A 21,029-nucleotide genomic window follows, 5' to 3' on the forward strand; every position below is an offset into this window, starting at 1 on the left:
GCAATAGATTTTCTTTTCTTCTAACTTTTATTATGTGTTTTTAACTGTGAATAAATATCTGCACTGCTGCGCTCGGCGACAATGTAATTATACAATAAAAAGAAAGAAAGCGACACCGACCACGTTACATTCAGTAAACTTCAGTCGCAGCTGCTGCACATCATTTTCAAATCTCTTCACCACGACTTCATATCAAAGGAATCAAATGGAATCTGACGATCGTGATTACATTTCTATTGCATTTTTATTTTAAACATTTAAACAACACAGTGTTGTGCTTTTTATTTTTTTTTAAATCCACGTTTTAACCCAAAAGTCGCAGTGCATAACATGTGGAGCTTTTTTATTGTGAATAATCTTCCTCAGTTTGGTCTTTGTCGACAGTGTTCTATTATCAAACCTGAGTGAGGGAGCGTTTGTGTGTATACAGCGGCAGAGCAGGGGCAGACGGGGACAAGAAGAGTTTATCCCATCAAACTGCTGAATGAGAATGAAAGGGTTTTTTTTATATACTGTATCCATATAAAAAAATACAACACTTCCTGTGTGCAGCGCAGCAGGAATGTCGCTGGGTGAAACACCGCGATACTGACCGGTTCGAATGTAACAGACATTTTGTTTATGTTTGAAAGTTATAATAAACAAATTGATTCAATTGCTCCTTCCAGATCAAAGGGGTAAACATGTTGTCCACTGCTCTCAGTGGCCCTCATTTATCAAATGTGCGTACACCAAAGAAGTGGGTGTACTCATTGATCGCATTCATCAGCTCAGACCAGGTGTTGTGAATGTGGCAAACTGAGATCTGACCTGAAGCGCAGTTCTGTGCTTTTTGGTGGTGATTTTCACGGCCAATCAAGCCCTCCTTAACATATGATGACTCATTCAATATCACAAATGAATAACTTAAACAATATAATATAAAATAACCACGTTATCTTTTAAAATTCCGATTCTATGATGCTTACTTTCATACTGGGACACAACTCTTCTTGGTTATATTACCACAATTCAGGATCGTAAACTTAAAAGGGGCGAGGTCTTGAAACCATGGATATGTGGGAGGGAGCCACATTCATCAAAAGCACAATTTATGAGCGTGATATTTAGACCAAGTTTGATAAATGACGACCAATGTGAGCAGAATCTTCACACAGGATCGATCAGCTGATTCAAAACTCCAACACACTTACAATCATCTCTGAAACAATCTTTCAAGTATGACAGTTTTTACATAAAAGATTAAAAAATAAACACAATGTGCATACACAGAAATCTCGTTTCTGTTAAAGCTTGAAATGAAAATGAGCTATATTTGAATTTGTTGTGGTAATTCAGCGTCTGGCAGTTATCGCAGTGGCTGCGTAGAAACGTTGATCTCTTTCGACGACAATCGATAAACAACCTGAACTTTGGCTTTTCACTCGTCGCGTCTTAGTTCCAAGTTCAAAGACAAAAAAATATATTTTTTTAAACCTCAATGTTACATTTTAGGGTTTTAGTGAAAACTACGTCACACACTTGTGTGTTCAAAGATAAATCCACTAGACTACATCTATACATCTATACTTATTTACACAGACCCACTTCGACCTCTGGAATACACACACACACACACACACACACACAGTACAATAATGTACAGTTTATCTTAAATAGATAAATAAATACAATGCACGTGTAAGAAACACTGCAAAGTGTTTGGAGGAGGAGGAGGAGTGGGATACACATACATACATACATACACACACACACACACACACACACACACACACACCACAGTGTGGTGGTGGTGATGATGATGAGTCCATCAACTGAAGTCTACAAAACTGACGACAAAATACAGAAGGAGAAATGAGAAGAGAACACTTCCCCCACTCATGGTACGTACAGGAATATAATACAGAAACTAACAACATCCACTAACAACACCAGGAGGAGCTTTAAACACATAGGCTTCTTTGTGTTTAAGGAGCATTTATAGAGATTTCTTTGCTGTACAGCTGTTTTAATGCTTTTAACCGTTTTCCTGTCCTGTTTGTTGTTTTCCTTTCTCGCCGTCTAGACTTGACTTCAACACTACATTTCCTCACTTTTCTTTTCAGAGCATACCATCCAGGTTCTTCTCCGCGTTCTGCTTGTCTGTGGGGTTCTCCTGAGGACTGTACTGGTTGTGGTAATCGCGGAGGATGGTCACCACGTCGTGGTGGCCGAAGTGGACGGCCTCGTCCATCGGCGTGTTCCCCCACCTGCAGAGCAAATAAAAAAGGTAAACAGTCAGAGAAGTGTACGCAGCAGCCCATTCAGGCACTTTAAGAAAAAAAAAAACAATCACTGAAAAATCATGAAATTTATGACAATACTTTGATATACTTATATTTTACATTAAAGTACATATTATAGACAGTGCATTACCTGTCTTTGGGAACAGGGTTGACTTTACAGGCCTCCAGCAGGAAGCGAACCACCTCAGCGTGCCCTAAAACACACACATCACATGACATCACACCAGCTTCACTAATGAAGCGTTTCCACCGGCTCGACTCACTACGGCATGGCGCAGTTATTTTGCCTTTCCACTAGCTATAGTACCTGGTACTTTTCTTGGCAACTGCTCCGGCCGCTGATTGGTCACAGGAAAAGACGTCCAACACAAGAATCAAGCCGAACAATGCCGAAATGTAGACGTTAAAAAGGCTTAACTGAGCCTAAAAACGTGGGTTCATCTCCAACAATTACCAGGGAAATGTCTTAAAATGTCAATATTTAACAGAGGAGTCTGGTGTACTTAGCTGATGGCGAGCGGCAAGCTGCATCACAAACCCTGCTGCTGTATCTCAGTCCAGTGACTGTGTCAGACGGAGTCTGTGCTCCAGTCATGGAGGAAGTACTGAACACATAGTTTTTAATTAACTGATTTCAATAATTCAGTTACACTGAAAACAACTGCTTTACAAGTCACTAGTTACTCGTTTGTGTAAAAAGAAGCAGTAATGACTCCGCCCACGTTGAGTAGGTACTACTTTGTAGTGGAAAACCAACCTAAACACCATGCCGTGCCGAGGCGAGACGAGCTAGGACGATAGGTGGAAACTAACACACTGATTAAAACACGACAATGATCCCGCGTGTTTCACCTTCAGCAGCCGCCACATGCAGCGCCGTCCTAGAGTCGTAGTCCCTCTGCTCCATGTCCATGGAGGACAAAGCAAACCTGATAAAAAAAAAAAATCAAGAAACTCATATTCAGTATTAAAGAGCTTTGTAGAATCAATCACGTGGACGGAGAGAAACACGTGAAGTTTGTTCACCTTCTCAAAGCGGAAACGTCTCCAGTGTACGCAGCAAACAGCAGGTTGATCACCGACTTCACCTGAAAACACAACAGACTCGTTCAAACTCAACATTTCTACACATTGGTATTTTCCTCTCATTATTACACACATTTTTGTTAACATAAATAATGGCCGTCTTTGTTATCCGTGCACCGCTGAAGGATCACAAAACTAAATAAATTGTGGATTTCTTACATCCGGATTAGCGGTACAGTATTTCTAACAGCAGATGGAGCTGTTATGTAAAAATCACACTGAGGAGGGGATGTGAGGCAGGAAAAATGCTTAGAATAAAATGTTTTAAAGCCTGTTATAAATAGCACTGAGCCATTTTGAGACAAACGATTGAAAGGAAGAAAACGACGTCTGATGAAGAACTCACCCTCTGGTCTCCGCCTTCCCTGCGAGGATCGTGTTTCTTAGCAAAGTGCCTCAGATTGTCGTAGTTGTGAAAGTTGAAGTGCGAAACCAGATCCTGAAAGAGAGGAAGTTCAACCGTTACTCTGTGCGTTTGAAAGCTGTGAAACGCTGGCTGTCGATCCAGCTCAGCGCTGAAAGTTTGGGGTTCACTGTCTCAGGTTCAGTCCGCCGATGATTTAAACACATTAAAGCGATCAAAGCGGAGGTTACCGTGCAGAACTGGATCCCTCTGACACTGTTGCCCAGCTTGTCCAGAGGAGGAGACCAACACATGATGCCCATCACGTTTGGCACGACCAGTAAAATACCACCGGCGACTCCAGACTTTGCAGGTAGACCGACCTGAAACAAAGGGGGGGGGGCATAGTGATGTTTCGGCACTGAATATTATATCGAATATTTTACTCGAGAGTGTTGCGGCGTGCGAAGGAGTTACTCACGTGAAAAGCAAACTGTCCGGAGAAGTCGTACATGCCGCAGGAGTGCATGAGGCTCAGGGTGTTTCGCACCGCCTCGGGGCTCAGCACGCGCTCGCCTGTGATTGGGCAGAAGCCTCCGTTGGCCAGAGTTGCGGCCATGACACTGGCGCTCTCACAGGTCACCTCGATGGAGCACAGCTGCCAGAGAGAGAAACAAAGGGAGGCAATTATACTTCAGTCTGACAGGAAGAACCACATGTACCAGTTTGAGAACCATGGCTTTAGAATACACAACACACCAGTAAATATCCAGGAAATAGGTCACAAATTCTCATTTCTTTCACAGCCACAGTCTCACTGTAAAGCGGATGGCATTATGATTTAAGGGAACTAGGTCTTTGGACAATGGAAAGATTTTTCCTGCATCTGCCAATCTGAAAAACTTCCATCAGTGTTTAAAAACTGGACTTACCTGGAAGTAGAAGTCGAGGATGGAGGTCATGTCCGTTCCCTCTGGGAAACACTGAAGGAACAAAATAGGTTATTTTGCAAATCAAGCTAAACAGCTGCTTTGTCAAATTAAAACAACCTTACCTTCTTCTCCTTCAGGTAGTAGCCGATGGCAAAGTTTCTGTCTCCGGACTCGCGCTCGGACTGGAAACTGGGACACACACACACACACACACACAGACAGACAGACAGACAGACAGAGGAGAGGAGTTTGTTTTTTTTCCTTGAAACACTGTGACTCAGCTCGTGTTACGTAAACTCTATCAAACCATCCTCGCTCTATGTTTACATCTCTAAAAGTAGCCGCGCGTCCCCGAATTCAGCTAGTGCTATTTCGGGAAGTTGTTTATTTATCTATTTAAAACGTTCACTGATGCTCTAAAATCAGTCAAACGCGTTCATGTGACATGTTTCCGTCGTGGTGGGTTTGACTCACGTGGCGTTGCTGAAGCCCACGTACTCGTTTCCTGCCAGTTTGTTCATGAAGTTCATGACCTGCAGAGACACGGATCAACCAAATTCATGGAGTTCAAATAAAAAAAAACAAACCCAGATGTTTATACTTGTAACACACATGCTATGGATATCATATCTATAACAAAACATGTGACATGGTCTTAGATTTCGGATATCATCATATTTGTGAGTACTTTTCCTAGTTTTAAAAGCTGTTGCATTGATGAATATAATAACCCTTCTTTAAATTTAAGCCTCATTATTTGTGTTATAGCAGAATTTGACTACATTTATAGTCAATTTCATTGTTTCTAACACACTTAAATATCCTTTAATTTAACATTAAAGAGCCAAAGAAATAGTTAATATAACGCCGGCGCACTCACATAGTCAAACTTCTCCGCGTTGCTTGCTCCTTGCTGAAACACAAGCGACATTAATGAAACAACATTTAAATTGAAAAACACACGAACAGTTGCCCACATGTTGACAGTAACACTACGATTCACATCTCTATGGTAATAAAAGATAAAAACAAGAGCAGGTTTAAGTCGCTAGGGTTTTATATAAAAAAATTCATCAGTTATGAGACCAATCAAACCAGTCATGATATCAGATGAATTAAGATTAGAGGTGGCAGACTATCTGGAGATGAGGGAAGTGAAATAAAACAGTTAATCCACTCAGAGTCTACAATGAAAAGTATATAAAAAAACTTAAGGTTAAACTAATTATATAGTGTCAGTGTACAATTATATGCATGTTTTTAGTGATATTCATGTAAACTTAATTTGTCATGGCTAAAAAGTCCAAGGTAAAAGATATTTATCATGACAATTTTAGCCTAAAAATAGAAATTAAAAGAAAAAGAAGTATGAAAGAAGTCATTTTCTACAGAATAATGGAGAATGATACTAAAACAGTGTTGATTCAGAGCTGTTCTGTTTATAATCCAGACGTATAAACAGTTTAGAGTATGTATGTGTAAAGAAAAGAAAGTATAAAAGCAACATTTAAACATTCATAAACGGCCATGTGAAGGCTAAAAGCTTGTCACAAATCCAGACCAAAGAGGGGAAGAATGATTAAAAAGGGAAAAAAATTACCAACGTCATTGACCTGTTGCTGTGGTCATAATTTCCCAAAGATCCTAATGCTGTAAAATATGCAACAACACATAAAACCACACAACGAGCCTTGAAAAAGGTACATTGCACACATTGAGTGTATCTGAAGTGCAGATCTAGATTCATAGAGAGAGGAGAGAGGAGGAGGAGGAGGCACGCATGCATGCAGACAGTCCCTGGTAGAAGCTGGCTGAATTATAATCTCAGATAAATCATTACTTACTCATTTATAATAACTGCACATGTTTAGTTTAAATCATGCTGGAAGTCTTCTGCATACACAATTGATAATTTTTTGGCATTTAGTGTGCACTGCAGCACACGGGACATCGGGTTTATACTTGACCGTTAATGTCTCTGCTGATGGTTATTCTTATATTTGCATATTTATGGACAATTATCGATATTTGACCCACTCCTACACACAACACACTCACATGATTGGGACATTCAAAGGTTTAACATGTTAACTTTGTTGGCCGTGTTCACAAATGTACTTAATCCACGTTTCATTTTTTCATTAAGATGAGTGTCACGTCCTAATTTAACAGCTGCCGACGACCTCGTGGACTCCCGTTAATCCTCACCGGCCACTTGAGGAAAGATACTGAAGATTCAATTTTAATTAAATTCAGCAGGTGATGCTCAAGTGTTTTTCTTTTTTTACAGAGCAGTGACTCCTGCTTTATGTCTGTCTGTGTGTGTGTGTGTGTGTGTGTGTGAGTGTGTGAGAATGAAATACTGATTAAAGATGAAAGTGTGACTGAAGTGACCTGACTGAACCACACTGTTCTGGCTCCATCTCCACCCACATTCTGGACTCACTGAACTCTGTGTGTGAGCGCGTGTGTGTGTGTGTGTGTGCGCAGGATATCCGAGCTTTCAACCAAATCCCCTTTCAGTGTGATTATCTATAATCTTAATCTCCCCGTACAAACTAAATCTGGCAGAAACACGCTCTCCAGATGATCATCATTTGCTGGACTTTCTAGTTGTACTTGTAAATTCAAAATTTGATAATAAAATTACAACTCTAAGACAGAATACACGTGAAAAAACTAGGTTTAGTTTTTGTTAAAAACAAACTCACAAGCCTGTTTGTCTTTCAAGTACATCTTTTTTTAATGATAAAGTATAAAAAATATACCTTACCTTAATGAGGGAGGTACACACGATCGCACCAGCATTAACCATGGGATTGTGTGGTTTATCTGCCAAAGACAAAAAGTCATCTTTAACTTAGTAAATCAAAAATAAAAAGTCTTATAGGGACACCGAGATAAGCAACTACACAATATTTTAACACACTTTGACTTCTTTCCTGTGTTGTTTGGATCCCTTTCTTTTTCAACAGGCCACAACAAATTAAAATAAACAACTGGATTATTTCAGTTGCAAGCAAATCCTCCACTTTGTTCAGTGACAACAAAGACGGGAAACCTGGGGAACTCAAAAACAAACGATATTTTTATAACGTGTGGTTATAATACAAGCTGTACAGTAACAGGCAAACATACAACATTTCTACATCTGTGTGTCGACCTTTCCTCAGAGATTATTTTACTCTATATCACAAGGTCAAAACACTGCTTTCTGTATTCGGACACAGAATACATATTTAATCATTAAAAAACAGGCACATTAGCATCAGAAATAGGCTCTTAGAGTACGGCCACTCTCTCGTGCCCTCCTGCTTCAGTGATGAAAACTCTCATTAACTATTTAACACAACTTCAGAGTAACTGGGATTTGATGGATCCACTTACAGATAATAATATTCGAACCTCGAGAGAAAGTTCAATGGTGGCCGTAATCATAACGTAGAGAGAGTGTGTGTTTATCTGTGTGTGTGTAGAGCTGTGTAGAGCTTCCTCACCGTCCTCATTCAGGAAGAGCTTGTTAAATCTCAGGCCGCTGGGCTCTTTGCCGATGAAGCGGTGGACGTACTCGGTGCCGTGGTCGTGGACGGCGATGGAGTACTTCAGCGGCTTGACGCAGGACTGCAGACAGAAGGGCACCTTGGTGTCGCCAACGGTGTGCCTACAGGTAGAGGATATCCATTTAAACATAAGTTCAGACATCGTGGCAGCGTCTACAGCTTCTCGTCTCAAAGTGTTCCCTGCTCGTGCCTTCTTTGAGCATTTCTAAGACTGAAGACTGTACCTCTGTCCATCTACGGTGCACAGGGACACGGCCCACAGGTCTGGACTGAAGCGGGCCAACTGGGGGATGTAGTCTGCCACCTATAGCGTAACAAAACAGTCTGTATTTGTAACACTTCACATTTCTGTGGCTGTTCACATGACACATTAGCGCTGTCACGTTTTAGAAATATAATATAGTGATGTTTTTTAACGTCTTAATCTAATGGTTTGCTGTGAAAATGAAGGACACAATCACCACCAAACAAAAGCAGCATCTGAAAGTATTTCGGGTTCTTCAATGTAGGATGCTGCTCTCTTTTCTGTCTAAGCATAGACATCCTCAACATACAGTAGAGCAGCTATAAAACACAGTTTGTTTGTTTGTTTGTTTTTTTATCTTCAGCCAGAGATAAAGCTCCATATTTCTACATTTGGAGGAAAGGAGCACCGCAGCGCTGACTCACCTGCCCTCCGGACATGTTTTTTGCATTTTCAAAGAGGTCGTCGATGTGGCCACAGAAGGGCTGGAAGTCGGGGATGACAAACTTCTTCCTAAAGGCCTGGGTGAGCAGAACAATGTTGCTCTGGACACATCTGAGAAAGGGGACAACGGATTATGCAAATGACACCTTTGCTTGAAAGGGTATACCTGCTGGTCAAGAGGGAAACTGCTCTTTAGCATATTGGTACACAATGGAAAATCCCTTAGCTCACAGGTTCAGTGACTTTATTCCAAGGCTAAAATGTTCTTCAAAATGCAGAATAACAGAGTGTGCTTGTTTTTGTTGTTGTTGTTTTTAAGGTCCTATCTCCCATCAGTTACTGTTCCAAGTGTAATCAGTGTGTCTGTCCTGATGTTGTTCATTTGAGAGGAAAACAGACGGTGAATATGCACTTTTTGGTCCTAAGCGTCACTTTTCTGGTAGCCGAGAGATTTAGTTATTGCGTTGCATCAGACCCGGCCTAATCCCTGTAGCAATGGATCCCTGCAGTGAAAACACACGCTTCGCTCCACCGCCTGCACTCATGCTTCCCTCTGTGAGGCCGAGCTCTATAAATAAGCCTGGGGAGTGGAAGCGATGGACCCCAGCCACGAGCGCCGGCACCGGGGTCTGTTCGGTGAGGACTCTGGTGAGTCGTCATATGCCCCGACTCGCCATGCTGCCGCTTCCCAAGCTGTCACCCGATTTGGTCTCAGCATCATTTCCTCTGGGGGAGTCACTCAGGGTGGGAGGTTGTTTTACTTTACACCTATGCTTGATTTGTTTTTGCAATGAGTGACACATGTTTATTTTAACTGTTTTCACATCAGGTTTTTGGCTCTTTTTGGCTCTTAATTCTTTACTTTATATTTTAGGGCAGGTGCAATATTACTATTTTAATCTGTGTTATTGATATTCAGTTAATTATACGTTCTTTGTCGGCTGTTTGGTGTCTCATTTGTGCTGTGCTTTGTTCTGAAGCTGATAAAGTATATCTCATATAACTGAAAATGGAAATAAATAGATATTTTATATGCATACACGGCTGCTTTGTGTGGAAAAACCATAAATAACTACTGTACTGTCAGTGTAGTGGGAATGCCTACTTCTTGAAGAGGTGTCTGTCAAGTGCTCCATCGGAGGTCGTCTTCAAGGTCACCTTCAGCATCTCCATACATTCTTTCAGCCGAGGGTCTCCTGTGCGAAGCCCCGTAGCTTTGAGAGCCTGTGGAGAGAGAGGAGTGGAGGGAACAACGTGATTAAGACAGCCTGACAACAAATCGATAACACTATGGGCCGTGAACGGAGGGTTCTGAAGAGGCTAACAAGAGGAGTTATCCTGCTCATAATTCAACCAGGGACAGATTTATGCAGCAGGGAGGCTCACTCACTGCAAATCTGATCATACATACTGGCTATGCACAATACCCACATTTGGTGACTTGCATTTTAATAACACAAGTTTTCTTTATATAACCTGCAGAAATAAGTCATTTGTATCTTATTTTACTGTCCTCTGGTTTTTTTTTTTTTATATATTCCTATGGTATCTGGAGGGATGCGCCAATTTATGTTGCTTAGTGACAGCATCTGTAAGGTTAAATGTGTGCTAATTCACAGATACTGTTATGAATGGCTGATATACAGGACTTAAAAAGCAGTTTTACTTCATATTTTGCCTGGACAAAGCAGTAAATAAACATTAAATAATAATAAAGGCAAAAAACAAACACATATATATTTTAAGTAGTGCCAACATTGTTGTTTTATACACTGGTATAAGCCCAGATTTTTAGAACTGGTGCATTCTTACTATTCACACCTTTTTTTCTTTTTTCACAGTGACTTTAATGACAATAAATATTATATATTTAGGGTAGTTAGTGGTCTTAAAATCCTGTCACTCTTGTTAGACATGATTTTCTGCTGTCAGCGTCACTTGTTTGGCGTCAAAGCCTCAAATAAAACTCACTGTCGTGAATTTGTGTGCAGGGATTTTATCCTGGCCCCCTGCGATGGTGTAGAAAAGCAGGTCCTCCAGACTGGGCAGGATGCCTGCCTTCCTTCTCCTGCAGGGAAGACAAAAAAGAAAAAACACACAGAGAGAAAAAGTGAGGTCCTCTGAGGAAGACACATGGAGAGGAACTGCAGTAGAGGAGAAGGAAAAAAAAAAAAAGCTTTTTGACTGCAAGGAGAAGCGGTGAGTAATAGCTGTAATCCTGCATTGGAAAACATTACTTTACACGAGCCTTATTTCAGTATTATAACCTGTGGAAAAGATTTTTTTACAGCCCAATATAATAGAAGAAACAAAGCTGTCCTGTCTGTCAGCATTACAGCACAGTATATCAGGAATCATTTCAGTTTGAGATGAGCAGTGATATCAGGACTTGTACTTTTCCAGAGGTTAATATCCTGCCATGAGGCCTGTGTAATGTAAGCTGTTAATCGTCTGCTTTTCTAGAATACCAGCCAGGAATGTTTAACGAGATGAGATGGGAAACGGAGCAGCCTCGGGGGGAGGTTTGTGCTTTCTGTAGTTGATACTGCCGCTGCCAGTTCAGCTCAGTAAAAACAGCCTGTGACCTGCGATGACAGGGCCTCGACTGTTGCACATGATGACAGGGAGTCTTGCCTCTGGCATAATGATGACACATTGTTCAGTCGCCGGACGACAGCGCAGTCACCAGCCGAGTGCTGAAATATCCAGAGGTCAGACTTTGGCCAAGATTCCAACATCACCATGAGTCTGCAGCTCTGCTGCACATAAAGTGAACTAAAACTTAATCCAAAGTTAATGATTACTGTGTTTGGTTAGTTTTATGGTCTACAGCTACGGTCTGGCTGGTATTCTAAGCAGTGATTCCACATCAAGTCAGTCTATAGGAGGAAAGTTAGTCGTGTCAGGTGACTGGCTCACAGCAGTCTCTCTGCTATGATTCATATCAGCACCAAATTGGATTGCGCAAAGCTCTGGGTGCCCAGGCTCACAATGTCCTGCAATGCATCATGGGCCACTGGGCTGTGTGCTAGGGAGAGGATGTCTGGAGGTAAAGCTTTGGCTGGCAGGTGGCTTCTCTCATCAGCCAACCAGAAACAAAAAGCTGACTTTAAACCCTTGGAGACACAAGAGGTAGGAAAAACTGTACATCAGTCTGGATTTTACGGACTCAGCACTAACACGCTTTCCTCTGGATTGACTCAGCAGAAGTGAGCCGTCAGGAAATTATAAGCCCTGCCAGAGAAAACTGACCATTAATACAATTAATTCTAATCATGGAGCCAAATTGTTTAGGAAAGTAAATGGATATTGATTTCTTTTGTAGAAAAAGTCAAACTAGGAAAAGCAGGTACTTGTGTGCTTTGTTCCATTTAATGTCTGAAGTCAGAAATTCTGCGAAATTGCGTCTCAAACACAAAACAAACATGGCCGCAAAACATACAACCAATTCATTACTTCATTCATTACTACATTCATTATGTGGAGCTGAAATTATGTGGCAGTACATAATATCAACATCTCAGATGAACCATGTTTCATACTGTAGAATTCTGACTTTAAAATCAGAATTTGTGACTTCAACATGCATGAAACTCGGCTTTAATACTGATAACATTTCCTTTGATTGCTTGTTGGCGTGGTCCATCTCTGACTTCATTAATGGACAATTAATGCCTGCCAGTGGGGAAGGAATACACATCAGAGAGTGTGTGTGTAAAGAGGGAGGAAGGAGGGATGAAGGGATGAAATCATGGAACGAGGGGATTCAAGCGCAGCCGCTGGGAGGAAGTGAGGTTAGGTAAAAGCGGTTGTGGGGTTTCTGCAGAAAACCTCTACTTCTACTGGAAAATGGGTTAAAAAAAAAAACAACAAAAAACTAAAATAAAAATCGAAACATACTTACAAATGCAAAGCAAGTAGATCAACAACAGGAAGAGAGAGAGAGTGAAGAGGGAAGAATACTGGATTAGTATCAGTGACATTGACATTTACGTTACAGTATCAGATTGCAACAATAAACCCTTAATGTAACACTGAGAGACAACACAGTGACAAAATGGACATAAATCAATGTTATTCAGAAAAGCATGAATACTGTCAGAAGAAAAATCCATACAACATCTTCCAAAAACCTAAAAGAAAATCACATTACTACGTCATATAAATATATTGAATGATTTCACATTAAAAATTGTCCTGAAAAATGTATGATTATTAAGATTAGGATTATTACTGCAAACACAGACTCAAACTTGATACAGTACCTTTTTATTATCTGAATAATAAGTCTGTGCTCAGACAACAGCAGCAGCAGCAGCAGCAGCAGCAGCAGCAGCCTCCTTCTCTATCCACCCCCCTTTGTGTTTTTAAAGGTCAGCTTTGTGAGTCATGCACACACACAGTTTGTCCAGGAAGTGAAACCACGGTTCTGCGGCTGCACAAATCCATTTTGCGTCTTGCAACCAACGGCCATCTTGTGCCGCCATGTTTCTACAGGAGCCCTTACAGACAAACCAAGTTTTGAAGTGGAAACTTACTTTACACAAACAAGCACAAACGACAACATTTCTGGTATTGCGAAGGCCAACATAGCCCTTGGGAAGGGAAGGGGTGATTTAATGCTGAGTTTCCACTATGGTGTAGTTTGGTACAGTACTTTTGGGTCAGGCTTGCATTAACAGTACCAAGCTTTGTATGGGAGGAGACTGCGAGTCTTGTTTTCCTGTCGCAGAATCGGCTGACTGTCGTGGGTGGAGCGAGGACCTTCAGTAAAATTTTACTCAGTTATTTTTGGTACTATTCCGAATGGAAACGTAAAGAAATGCTTACCGTACCACACAAACTGTGGAAACACAGCTTGAGATTAGGTTAGAATCTAAAGTCTCATCATCAGATGTCACATACTGGACTGTTAAAAGGACTCTATTTGTGTGCTGATAGAACTAACCTACATTTGAAGCCGACTCGTCGATTTTCAATTCCACTCACAAGACACAAAATCATTCCACCGCACTCGGCTCACTATGGATTTATGTTGTTTCATTTAACTGACGCACCTGGCGTCGCTGAGCAGAGGCGACAATCTGACACCATCTCAGCATCTGGATTGACTCGTCTGCGGTAACTGCAGCAATAATCTGATTGGATCAATGGTGCTGGTTTCGCCGCCTCACAGATGTCATGACAAATTGACGTGGGGTGGAGGCAGACATTAGGCCGGGAGCGTTGAGAGGCGGCGCAGCACAAATCAATCTGCGTCACAGTGACTCATCTGCTCCTTTAGGCCACGACAACTGCTGGGCAGCACGCCAGCGCAGAGGCTTTGGTGCAAAAACTGTGGAAAAAAAAAAAAAATCATGTAGGCGGGATAAACTCCACTGCCTTACAAACATTTTTAACCCCTTATTAGCCAGGGCACAGCCTCGGGGGCTAAACGCTGCCTGGGCCTCTGGGACGTCTGAGCGCGTGTGTCCAAAGCATCAGCATTGCTTTTCACCTGTCCCCCGTGAGAAGAGAGATAATGCTGCTGCATGTTGCTGCCACTTAGAGGAGAAATGCTGCTGCCAAAGCCGACTGGTTCAACAACTCTTTCTGAACAACCAAACAGGCACGGTGGGACACTGTTAACCAAGAAAGAGAGAGGGCAAGCTGGTTCTGACTGTGTCTGACTGTGTCTGTCCATCATGGTACACTGGACAGAAACCATCACAGCAAAGACAGACAACGGCCCATTTGTGGGAGCACTTTGGCCCAAAAACTACATACTGGTGTGAGATATGATTTGCTGTCAAGACACTGTTACCATAGAAACAAAAAGGGATGAAGCCCTCCAGCACTTCTCTGTAAGACAATAATGCTATATGACACACACCCTAACCCGGCTGACAAATGTGTCATTGTCTTTTAAAATATGGATGATAGTGGAGTGAGTAAGCAGCATCAGTTCTGCCATAGACAATTACATTCATTTAGATTTTTTAAATATAAAAAAAAAGCACATTTAAATGCAAATTAACACTGTGGAAAATGAGGTGTTAAAATGATCATTTGATTGCATGTCTGCATGATCACATAATTAATAAAATTGCAATATTTATAGAGTTTTCTGCCAGTTGGCTGACTGGTTCTTGGTACGACCCAACAAAAAATTACAATATTTATCATTTGAGCCAATAGAGTACATGTGAAAATCTGATTTATATTGAATAATTTGGATTTGTTGTGCATCGACAACCAAAGGATCAGATGACTCAATGCCTTTTAAATCTAACTTCCAAGAACTGATGATTACAAAAAAAACATAAAGCTGCTTAATCACATTAATGAATCCTGAGTCATGCTGAATCTAAAATGTCGACTGATTTCGCAAACATTTAAGTCTAGTATATTTAACAGAGTGAGCTGAGGCTTCACTTCAACTGAAATGTGTCCCCGGGGGTAAACAAGACGCTGGTGAACACCAGTCAGCAAAGCTAATGACTGCCTAAACATGGCTGACAGCTTAGGCAAATTGTCCGTGAACAGACACAAATGGGACAACGACCTCAGCCTGCAAAGTCAATGAGGTGTTTTATATCCGTGGAAAGTATACGGGGAGTTTACATGCTGGTGTCACAGCTCATTCCAATGTTTACCACAGAGGACTATAATCTAACCCTAATTTACTGTGCAACAAGCAAAACGTGTATATATATATATACATACATACATACATATATATACACATATACATACATATATATACATATATATATATATATATATATATATGAAATTAACATCTATATTTGCACCAGATTAATGCAACAAAAGACTGGCAACTAATCCACCGAAATATAAGACTGCAAAATTAATTCTTTAAGTAATTTGAAGCAACACAATTAGCAAATCACAAAGGTTTGGCAATTTATGTTTACTATGTTCGATTGCTTTACATTCAATGTGTGCCGATCAAAATCACTTATTAATCAATTAGATCATTTGGGAACTATTCTGACAATCAATTAATTGGTTTGTGTTTTCTGATTATTCAGCTTCTTAAATGTAAATATTTCCTGGTTTCTCTGCTCCATATAACAAAGAAATCAATAAAGCTGAATATGTTGGTTTGGGAAACACAGATTAAAATTCCGTGGTCTCAAACAACTAACTGATTAATCTAGAAAATAAACCTTGTAGATATTATTGTATCATTGGCTGCACCATTACTTTTTAAACCTATTAAAGCTTGACTTTCAAATAAAACAATCACATTTGCAAGCACAATTGCAATATCTATCATTAAAATCACTGTTATATATTTACCCCTGATTATTCAGCCCTTAGAGAGAGAAGGGGAGCATCATTTTTACATGTTGACAGATTAACATCTCATGAGAACGACTCACCCCTCAGCCTTGAAGCTGCTGGCATACAAATGCAGCCACAGACTACGGTTACAATCAATACATGTCAGTGAAGTATTAGATATTTGTTATTTTGGTACCCTCAATGTCAGCTGGGATTGGCTCCAGATCCTCGACCCTCAAAGTTTAAACCGGTTGTGACCTTTTACAGGTCAGATATTTCAAGAGGGGATAACAAATGTTTCCCTACACCAAAATGCAGCAACAGCATTAGATTTTTACGGGTTGCTTTTTTGTAAGCGGTGAATGTTTGTCTGGGAAATGTTGGACATCATTAGCCGGTCAGCGGCTGAAAGCGATGCTGTGAAAAGGCAGCATGATAATAATCAAACATTCTCAGAGCTCATCCTGAGTGGATCAACTGATGTCAATGGGTTTTAAGAGGGGACAACGAGGCCCCAGATCAACCTGTGAGGTTAACTATGATTTTTTTGGTCATCAAATGCTTTTAACCTGCATCTGATCCAGAGCTCTCATTCTCACTTCACCGTCAGCAAGCACTCATTTCACCTCATTACAACAAACACCTTTGCCATACACAGTTAATTATAGCTTGACACTTAAAATCACACTTTTTATGCTTGTTATGGTTAAACTACAATCACCTTTATTCTTAATGTATTCTCTTTAGAGATTAATGGTGCTTCTAGTCATATTTATATGTATTACATATCTTACACTTTATCAAAACTACATATTTCACAGTCAATATATATCAATTGTTCACATTGCTAGATGTAATATTGACTGACCTTCATCAGACATCAGCCTCAGGCCTTGTTCTGATGCTCAGTTATCAGCATGGTGCACCGTTAAGTTCGCTAATTGCTATAGTGCGATTTTAATAAGCTGACATCATGATATCAGTGGTTTGATATTGAGTGTTGCGGAGAAAAGCTGCATCTCCTGGTGATCACGAGTCACGACACCTGGCTGCCTATGCGCCCATTTTCGGACACGCTTGAAAATAAAGCGACTTTTACTTGTTTTATACGCTCTAAAACATTACCCAAGAAACACATCAGAGTAGTACATAATGTACCTGTGGTGTTTTAATTTGGGGTTTTGGTGAGTGGTTTTATCTAAGCCGAAGCATCGTGCCTGTCCGATAATGGATCTCGCTTTCTTGGCCACAATTCTCTGGATGCTAACTACCGGTGCACACGGCGCTGCCATGAATGCAGAAGTTCATTCTGAAGATCGACGAGTGAAACATTGCACATCTGGTAAATGCAAAACATACAAATAAAACATTGCAAATAAAGTGTAAAAGTAATGATAGTTGTCAATAACGAATTCGGCATATATTTTGCAAGCAAATATTGACTCCCTCCCATAAATAAAGACACTGTAAGGGATAGATTCTACGCATTATTGCCTTCTTCAATGACCACAGATGGTCTACTAAATTGCCATTTTTTCCTATGGAGTTCGGCCTACCGTGTAGCTAGCAGCTAACGAGCCACCAGATCGCGTTAACGTTACTCACTTCTCCGTTGAGGAGTCTTTGGAAGCATCATTGGAGGCGTCCCCTTTGTCACAGAAGCTCCTCACTCCGTGTTTTCTGGTTAAGTGCTGTGGGGCTCTCCACCCGGCAAATGCCCTCCCTCTGCCCGACGACCTCCCATCCGACGCCCCGCTGCTGAAGCAAGCGGCGGCTGCAGGTGCCGCTTTCACGCCGACTCTGCTGCATGTGAACGGACGCTTCAGCTGGGTCTGAAACAACTCGTTAAAGGCGACCGTGGACCGAAAATGTAACATTTTCAACCCCGTAGAGAAAACTGTGAGGTGGGAATAGGTACTGTTAAACCCAGACAGGACTGTGGATGAGCGGTGACGGTCAGTTACGTCGGTCGTGTAACGGTTTCCTTAGTGGGATGATGGGATACACCCTACAACCTACCTTACCGTACCTTACACACCACGCGCGTTTTGATTGGTCACTGAAAACTCATATCTACCTCTGATTGGTCAGCGGAGCTGTCCATCAACAGTGTAGTGGGCGGTGTTTTCTCTTGTGATTGTATTACTCTTCGTGACAGTAAACAAACATTCTATAGCAAGTCTTTTAATGATTATAATATACAGTTTATTTAGCTTAAATAACACACTTTAGATGATTAAAAAAACAGGAAATTAAATAATATTAAACGTGCCATTATTTTAGTATTAAGAATTTAGTATTTAAATGCATTCCTATGTATGTACCAATTTTATAGCTATCTTTTTCTCATTATAGTATAAGTGTGAGTGTAGGAATGGCAAATAAAATCAAATGAATATTTAAGTGTTTTTGTCAAGATATTCCTAAACAGCTATAAAAACATTTACAGTAAAGGTAATAATACTGCAGTGCATTTTAGTGGGTAGCATTTTTATGGTAATGACTTGTATTGGAATCATCCTAGGGCACTCTAGTACTGTAACTGTGCGTGTAGTAATGGCAATTAAAATCTTGAATCTTAACAGTGCTTTTGGCAAACAAATAAATCAAAAACAGGAAATGCATTGACAGGAAAACAAAAAGAGAGCGACACCAAGGTGAAGCCACAAAATGAAATGACAGCATAAATCAAAGGAAAAGAGAAATGAAACCACAAAGACAATGTCACACATAGTGACTGAAGGAATGAAAATATAAGAATAGAGGGATGAAAGGGGGATAAATGGTCTATATCACACTGCAAAATGGGTTTTTAAAGTGATTTAAAAGAATACACTGAATCTGAGAGCTAGTTTGTGATGAACCTCTGAAATCAGTTTCATTAAAGGATTAAAAATAAACCTCCATCTGGCTGTTTGGTTAAACTTGGAATGAGCATCTGTCAAATTCAGTCACTTTTATCTCTGCAGCTTTACTTCTGCGACGCTCTCTTCACAGCATTTCATGAACGTTACGGGGGAATCAGGAGCAGCACAGATGTTTGATGATGTCTTGTCATGGTCTGACACCGTGTGAATTATTCTGGTACTGCGGCATCATCATCACCATCGCCACCACCACCACCTCCTGCGGTTTCACAGCAGACGGCAGCCAGGTCACAGCGCCACCTCCTGGTAAGAAGTGACGTCTGTTTGGGGTCACAGGCAACCAAGGTCACAGTCACAGAAAAAAGGTTCCAAACAGGTCTCAAAAAGAGAAGTGTTAATTAGTAGATCATTTACATGCAGGGTGCATATTTACATATTTTATATTTTGATATTTGTATATTTGACATTTGCAAATGTACATCTTTCTGTAAAATGTGATTCCCCACACAAAATGTCCTTCAGTATGTTGTATATTCTTGTATTTGACAGCACTTTAACGTCAGTCTTGACCTCTTTGTGTGTCCAGGTGGGTGGAAATGTGACATAAGGCATCAACTCTACGAATGAAATGACTCACTGGAAAGTATGGTTGTTGTTTTTTTCTTTTTTTCTTTTAAATGCTGCTTCACTAGAAACTTTTTATCCCACTTTATCTGAATGGCAGTAAACTCCACCCACCTGGCTGCTCCAAAGTGGGGTTAAAACAAACACATTGACGGTGACTAATAAAGACTTCCTTGGAACCCCGAGCCATCAGTGAATCTGGACAACGTCGACTGGAGGAAACCCAAACTCAGCAGCTTTGATTTGTGCGTAATTCGTGACTGGGAAATTCCAACTAAATCTTTTTTTTAATGTGGGTTGTTATTTTACAGGAATCCACAAAAAAAAAAACACGTTATTTTGATACTGGTTGATAAAGCATGAGGCCTTTTTTCAGTTTGTTATGGATGACTATGCAAGTTTGCTGTGTTTGCTTTTCTTTCATCTTTACTGTATTTGGTCTAAATTTGACTTTCCACACATGCTGCATTTATGATATGGTGGGACAAGTACGCAAGCTCTGTTTGAGCAACTGGATCGAACATCAAACTGCATTTTAGATCTTAGACAATGTCGATTTCTACTTGACTATGAGGATCATTTAAGAACACAAGAGACTCTATGAGACATGTGCATGTGAAGAGGGACGTTGTGTGCAAAATAGGCTCTAAAACGAAATGGAAAGCCTGTTTTTCCTGCCTTTGCTTTTATCCCTCAAGTGTCTACCTTGAGAATCCTCATGAGACACTAACGGCAGCACTCTTAAGTTCAATTTTGCACAAAACTCCCCCCACGACGAGCTGCATTTCAACCACATGCGGCGGCAAAGAAGAAAACAAAGAGAAGGAAGGAAGGGAGACAAACAAGGCAATTCCTAACGAAGCTGCAGGGAGGAGAGGCGATAATTCACCAACACCCACACCTTCTCAAAAGCAGTCAGCTTCCTGCTCCTTTCAAAATGAGGGTGATGGGTGCGCTCGGCAGATCCCTCCCACGCTGCTTAGCGGCTGGCTTCCACCCACCGCCCGTGGAGCCGCCCACATTGAGCCGTTGCCACGGCAACACATCATCATCATCATCATCATCATCAGTGACTTGCACTGGAGGAGGAGGACAGGGAGGGGAGGCCGTTAGAGTGCCAAGCAGGGCTGCCACTGTGAACAGCAACCGGCGTGGGTGTTCATGAGCTGAGCTATTCTCCAGAGAATATCTGTCTACGTGTGTGTGTGTGTGTGTGAGAGAAGGATGGAGGCGGGGAGGGAGGGAGGGAGGGTGGCAGAGACACTGGGAGAAAGGGAGGGAGAAGACAAGGATGGGAGGTATGTGAAAATGACCTGCGTCACAGTGAGTCACCAGCCAGTTTCACAATGTGTTG

General features: G+C 41.1%; 1 protein-coding gene and 1 long non-coding RNA gene across 5 annotated transcripts; one reads left to right on the forward strand and one right to left on the reverse strand.

Annotated features, from left to right (window-relative positions):
• Positions 1-1,260: 1,260 nt before the first annotated feature.
• On the reverse strand, positions 1,261-18,182 carry LOC122760627 (glutaminase kidney isoform, mitochondrial-like). 3 transcript variants are annotated; one of them, XM_044015760.1, is made up of 18 exons: positions 17,790-18,182; positions 10,866-10,956; positions 10,000-10,118; positions 8,876-9,005; positions 8,431-8,510; positions 8,144-8,307; positions 7,420-7,478; positions 5,527-5,559; positions 5,121-5,179; positions 4,769-4,835; positions 4,647-4,697; positions 4,196-4,372; positions 3,966-4,097; positions 3,718-3,810; positions 3,312-3,373; positions 3,138-3,214; positions 2,416-2,479; positions 1,261-2,249 (listed from the first exon to the last, which is right to left on the reverse strand). In XM_044015760.1, exons 1-18 carry the CDS (start codon positions 18,059-18,061, stop codon positions 2,102-2,104), a joined length of 1,878 nt encoding a protein of 625 aa, XP_043871695.1. In that variant the 5' UTR covers positions 18,062-18,182; the 3' UTR covers positions 1,261-2,101. The 3 variants fall into 3 exon arrangements, with proteins under 3 accessions (XP_043871695.1, XP_043871688.1, XP_043871704.1); XM_044015753.1 differs by having other exon boundaries at positions 10,866-10,962; XM_044015769.1 differs by lacking the exons at positions 7,420-7,478; positions 8,144-8,307; positions 8,431-8,510; ... (2 more) ...; positions 10,866-10,956; positions 17,790-18,182 and adding an exon at positions 6,247-7,349.
• LOC122760643 lies at positions 11,744-20,045 on the forward strand. 2 transcript variants are annotated; one of them, XR_006358458.1, is made up of 3 exons: positions 11,744-12,026; positions 19,154-19,357; positions 19,638-20,045. It is a non-coding gene; the product is annotated as an uncharacterized LOC122760643 (long non-coding RNA). The 2 variants fall into 2 exon arrangements; XR_006358459.1 differs by having other exon boundaries at positions 19,182-19,357.
• Positions 20,046-21,029: the final 984 nt, after the last annotated feature.

Source organism: Solea senegalensis, linkage group LG2, assembly GCF_019176455.1.
Source record: "Solea senegalensis isolate Sse05_10M linkage group LG2, IFAPA_SoseM_1, whole genome shotgun sequence".
NCBI lineage: Eukaryota > Metazoa > Chordata > Actinopteri > Pleuronectiformes > Soleidae > Solea > Solea senegalensis.

What these genes read in the sequence shown, in the direction of transcription:
- LOC122760627 (XM_044015753.1), bottom strand. Translation starts at nt 18,061, where the DNA reads ATGTTACATTTTCGGTCCACGGTCGCCTTTAACGAGTTGTTTCAGACC. An exon ending in AAAACATGTCCGGAGGGCAG is followed by an intron (nt 8,511 to 8,875) that starts GTGAGTCAGCGC and finishes GTTACGCTATAG; the next exon opens with GTGGCAGACTACATCCCCCA. An exon ending in AACCCTGTTCCCAAAGACAG is followed by an intron (nt 2,250 to 2,415) that starts GTAATGCACTGT and finishes TTTGCTCTGCAG; the next exon opens with GTGGGGGAACACGCCGATGG.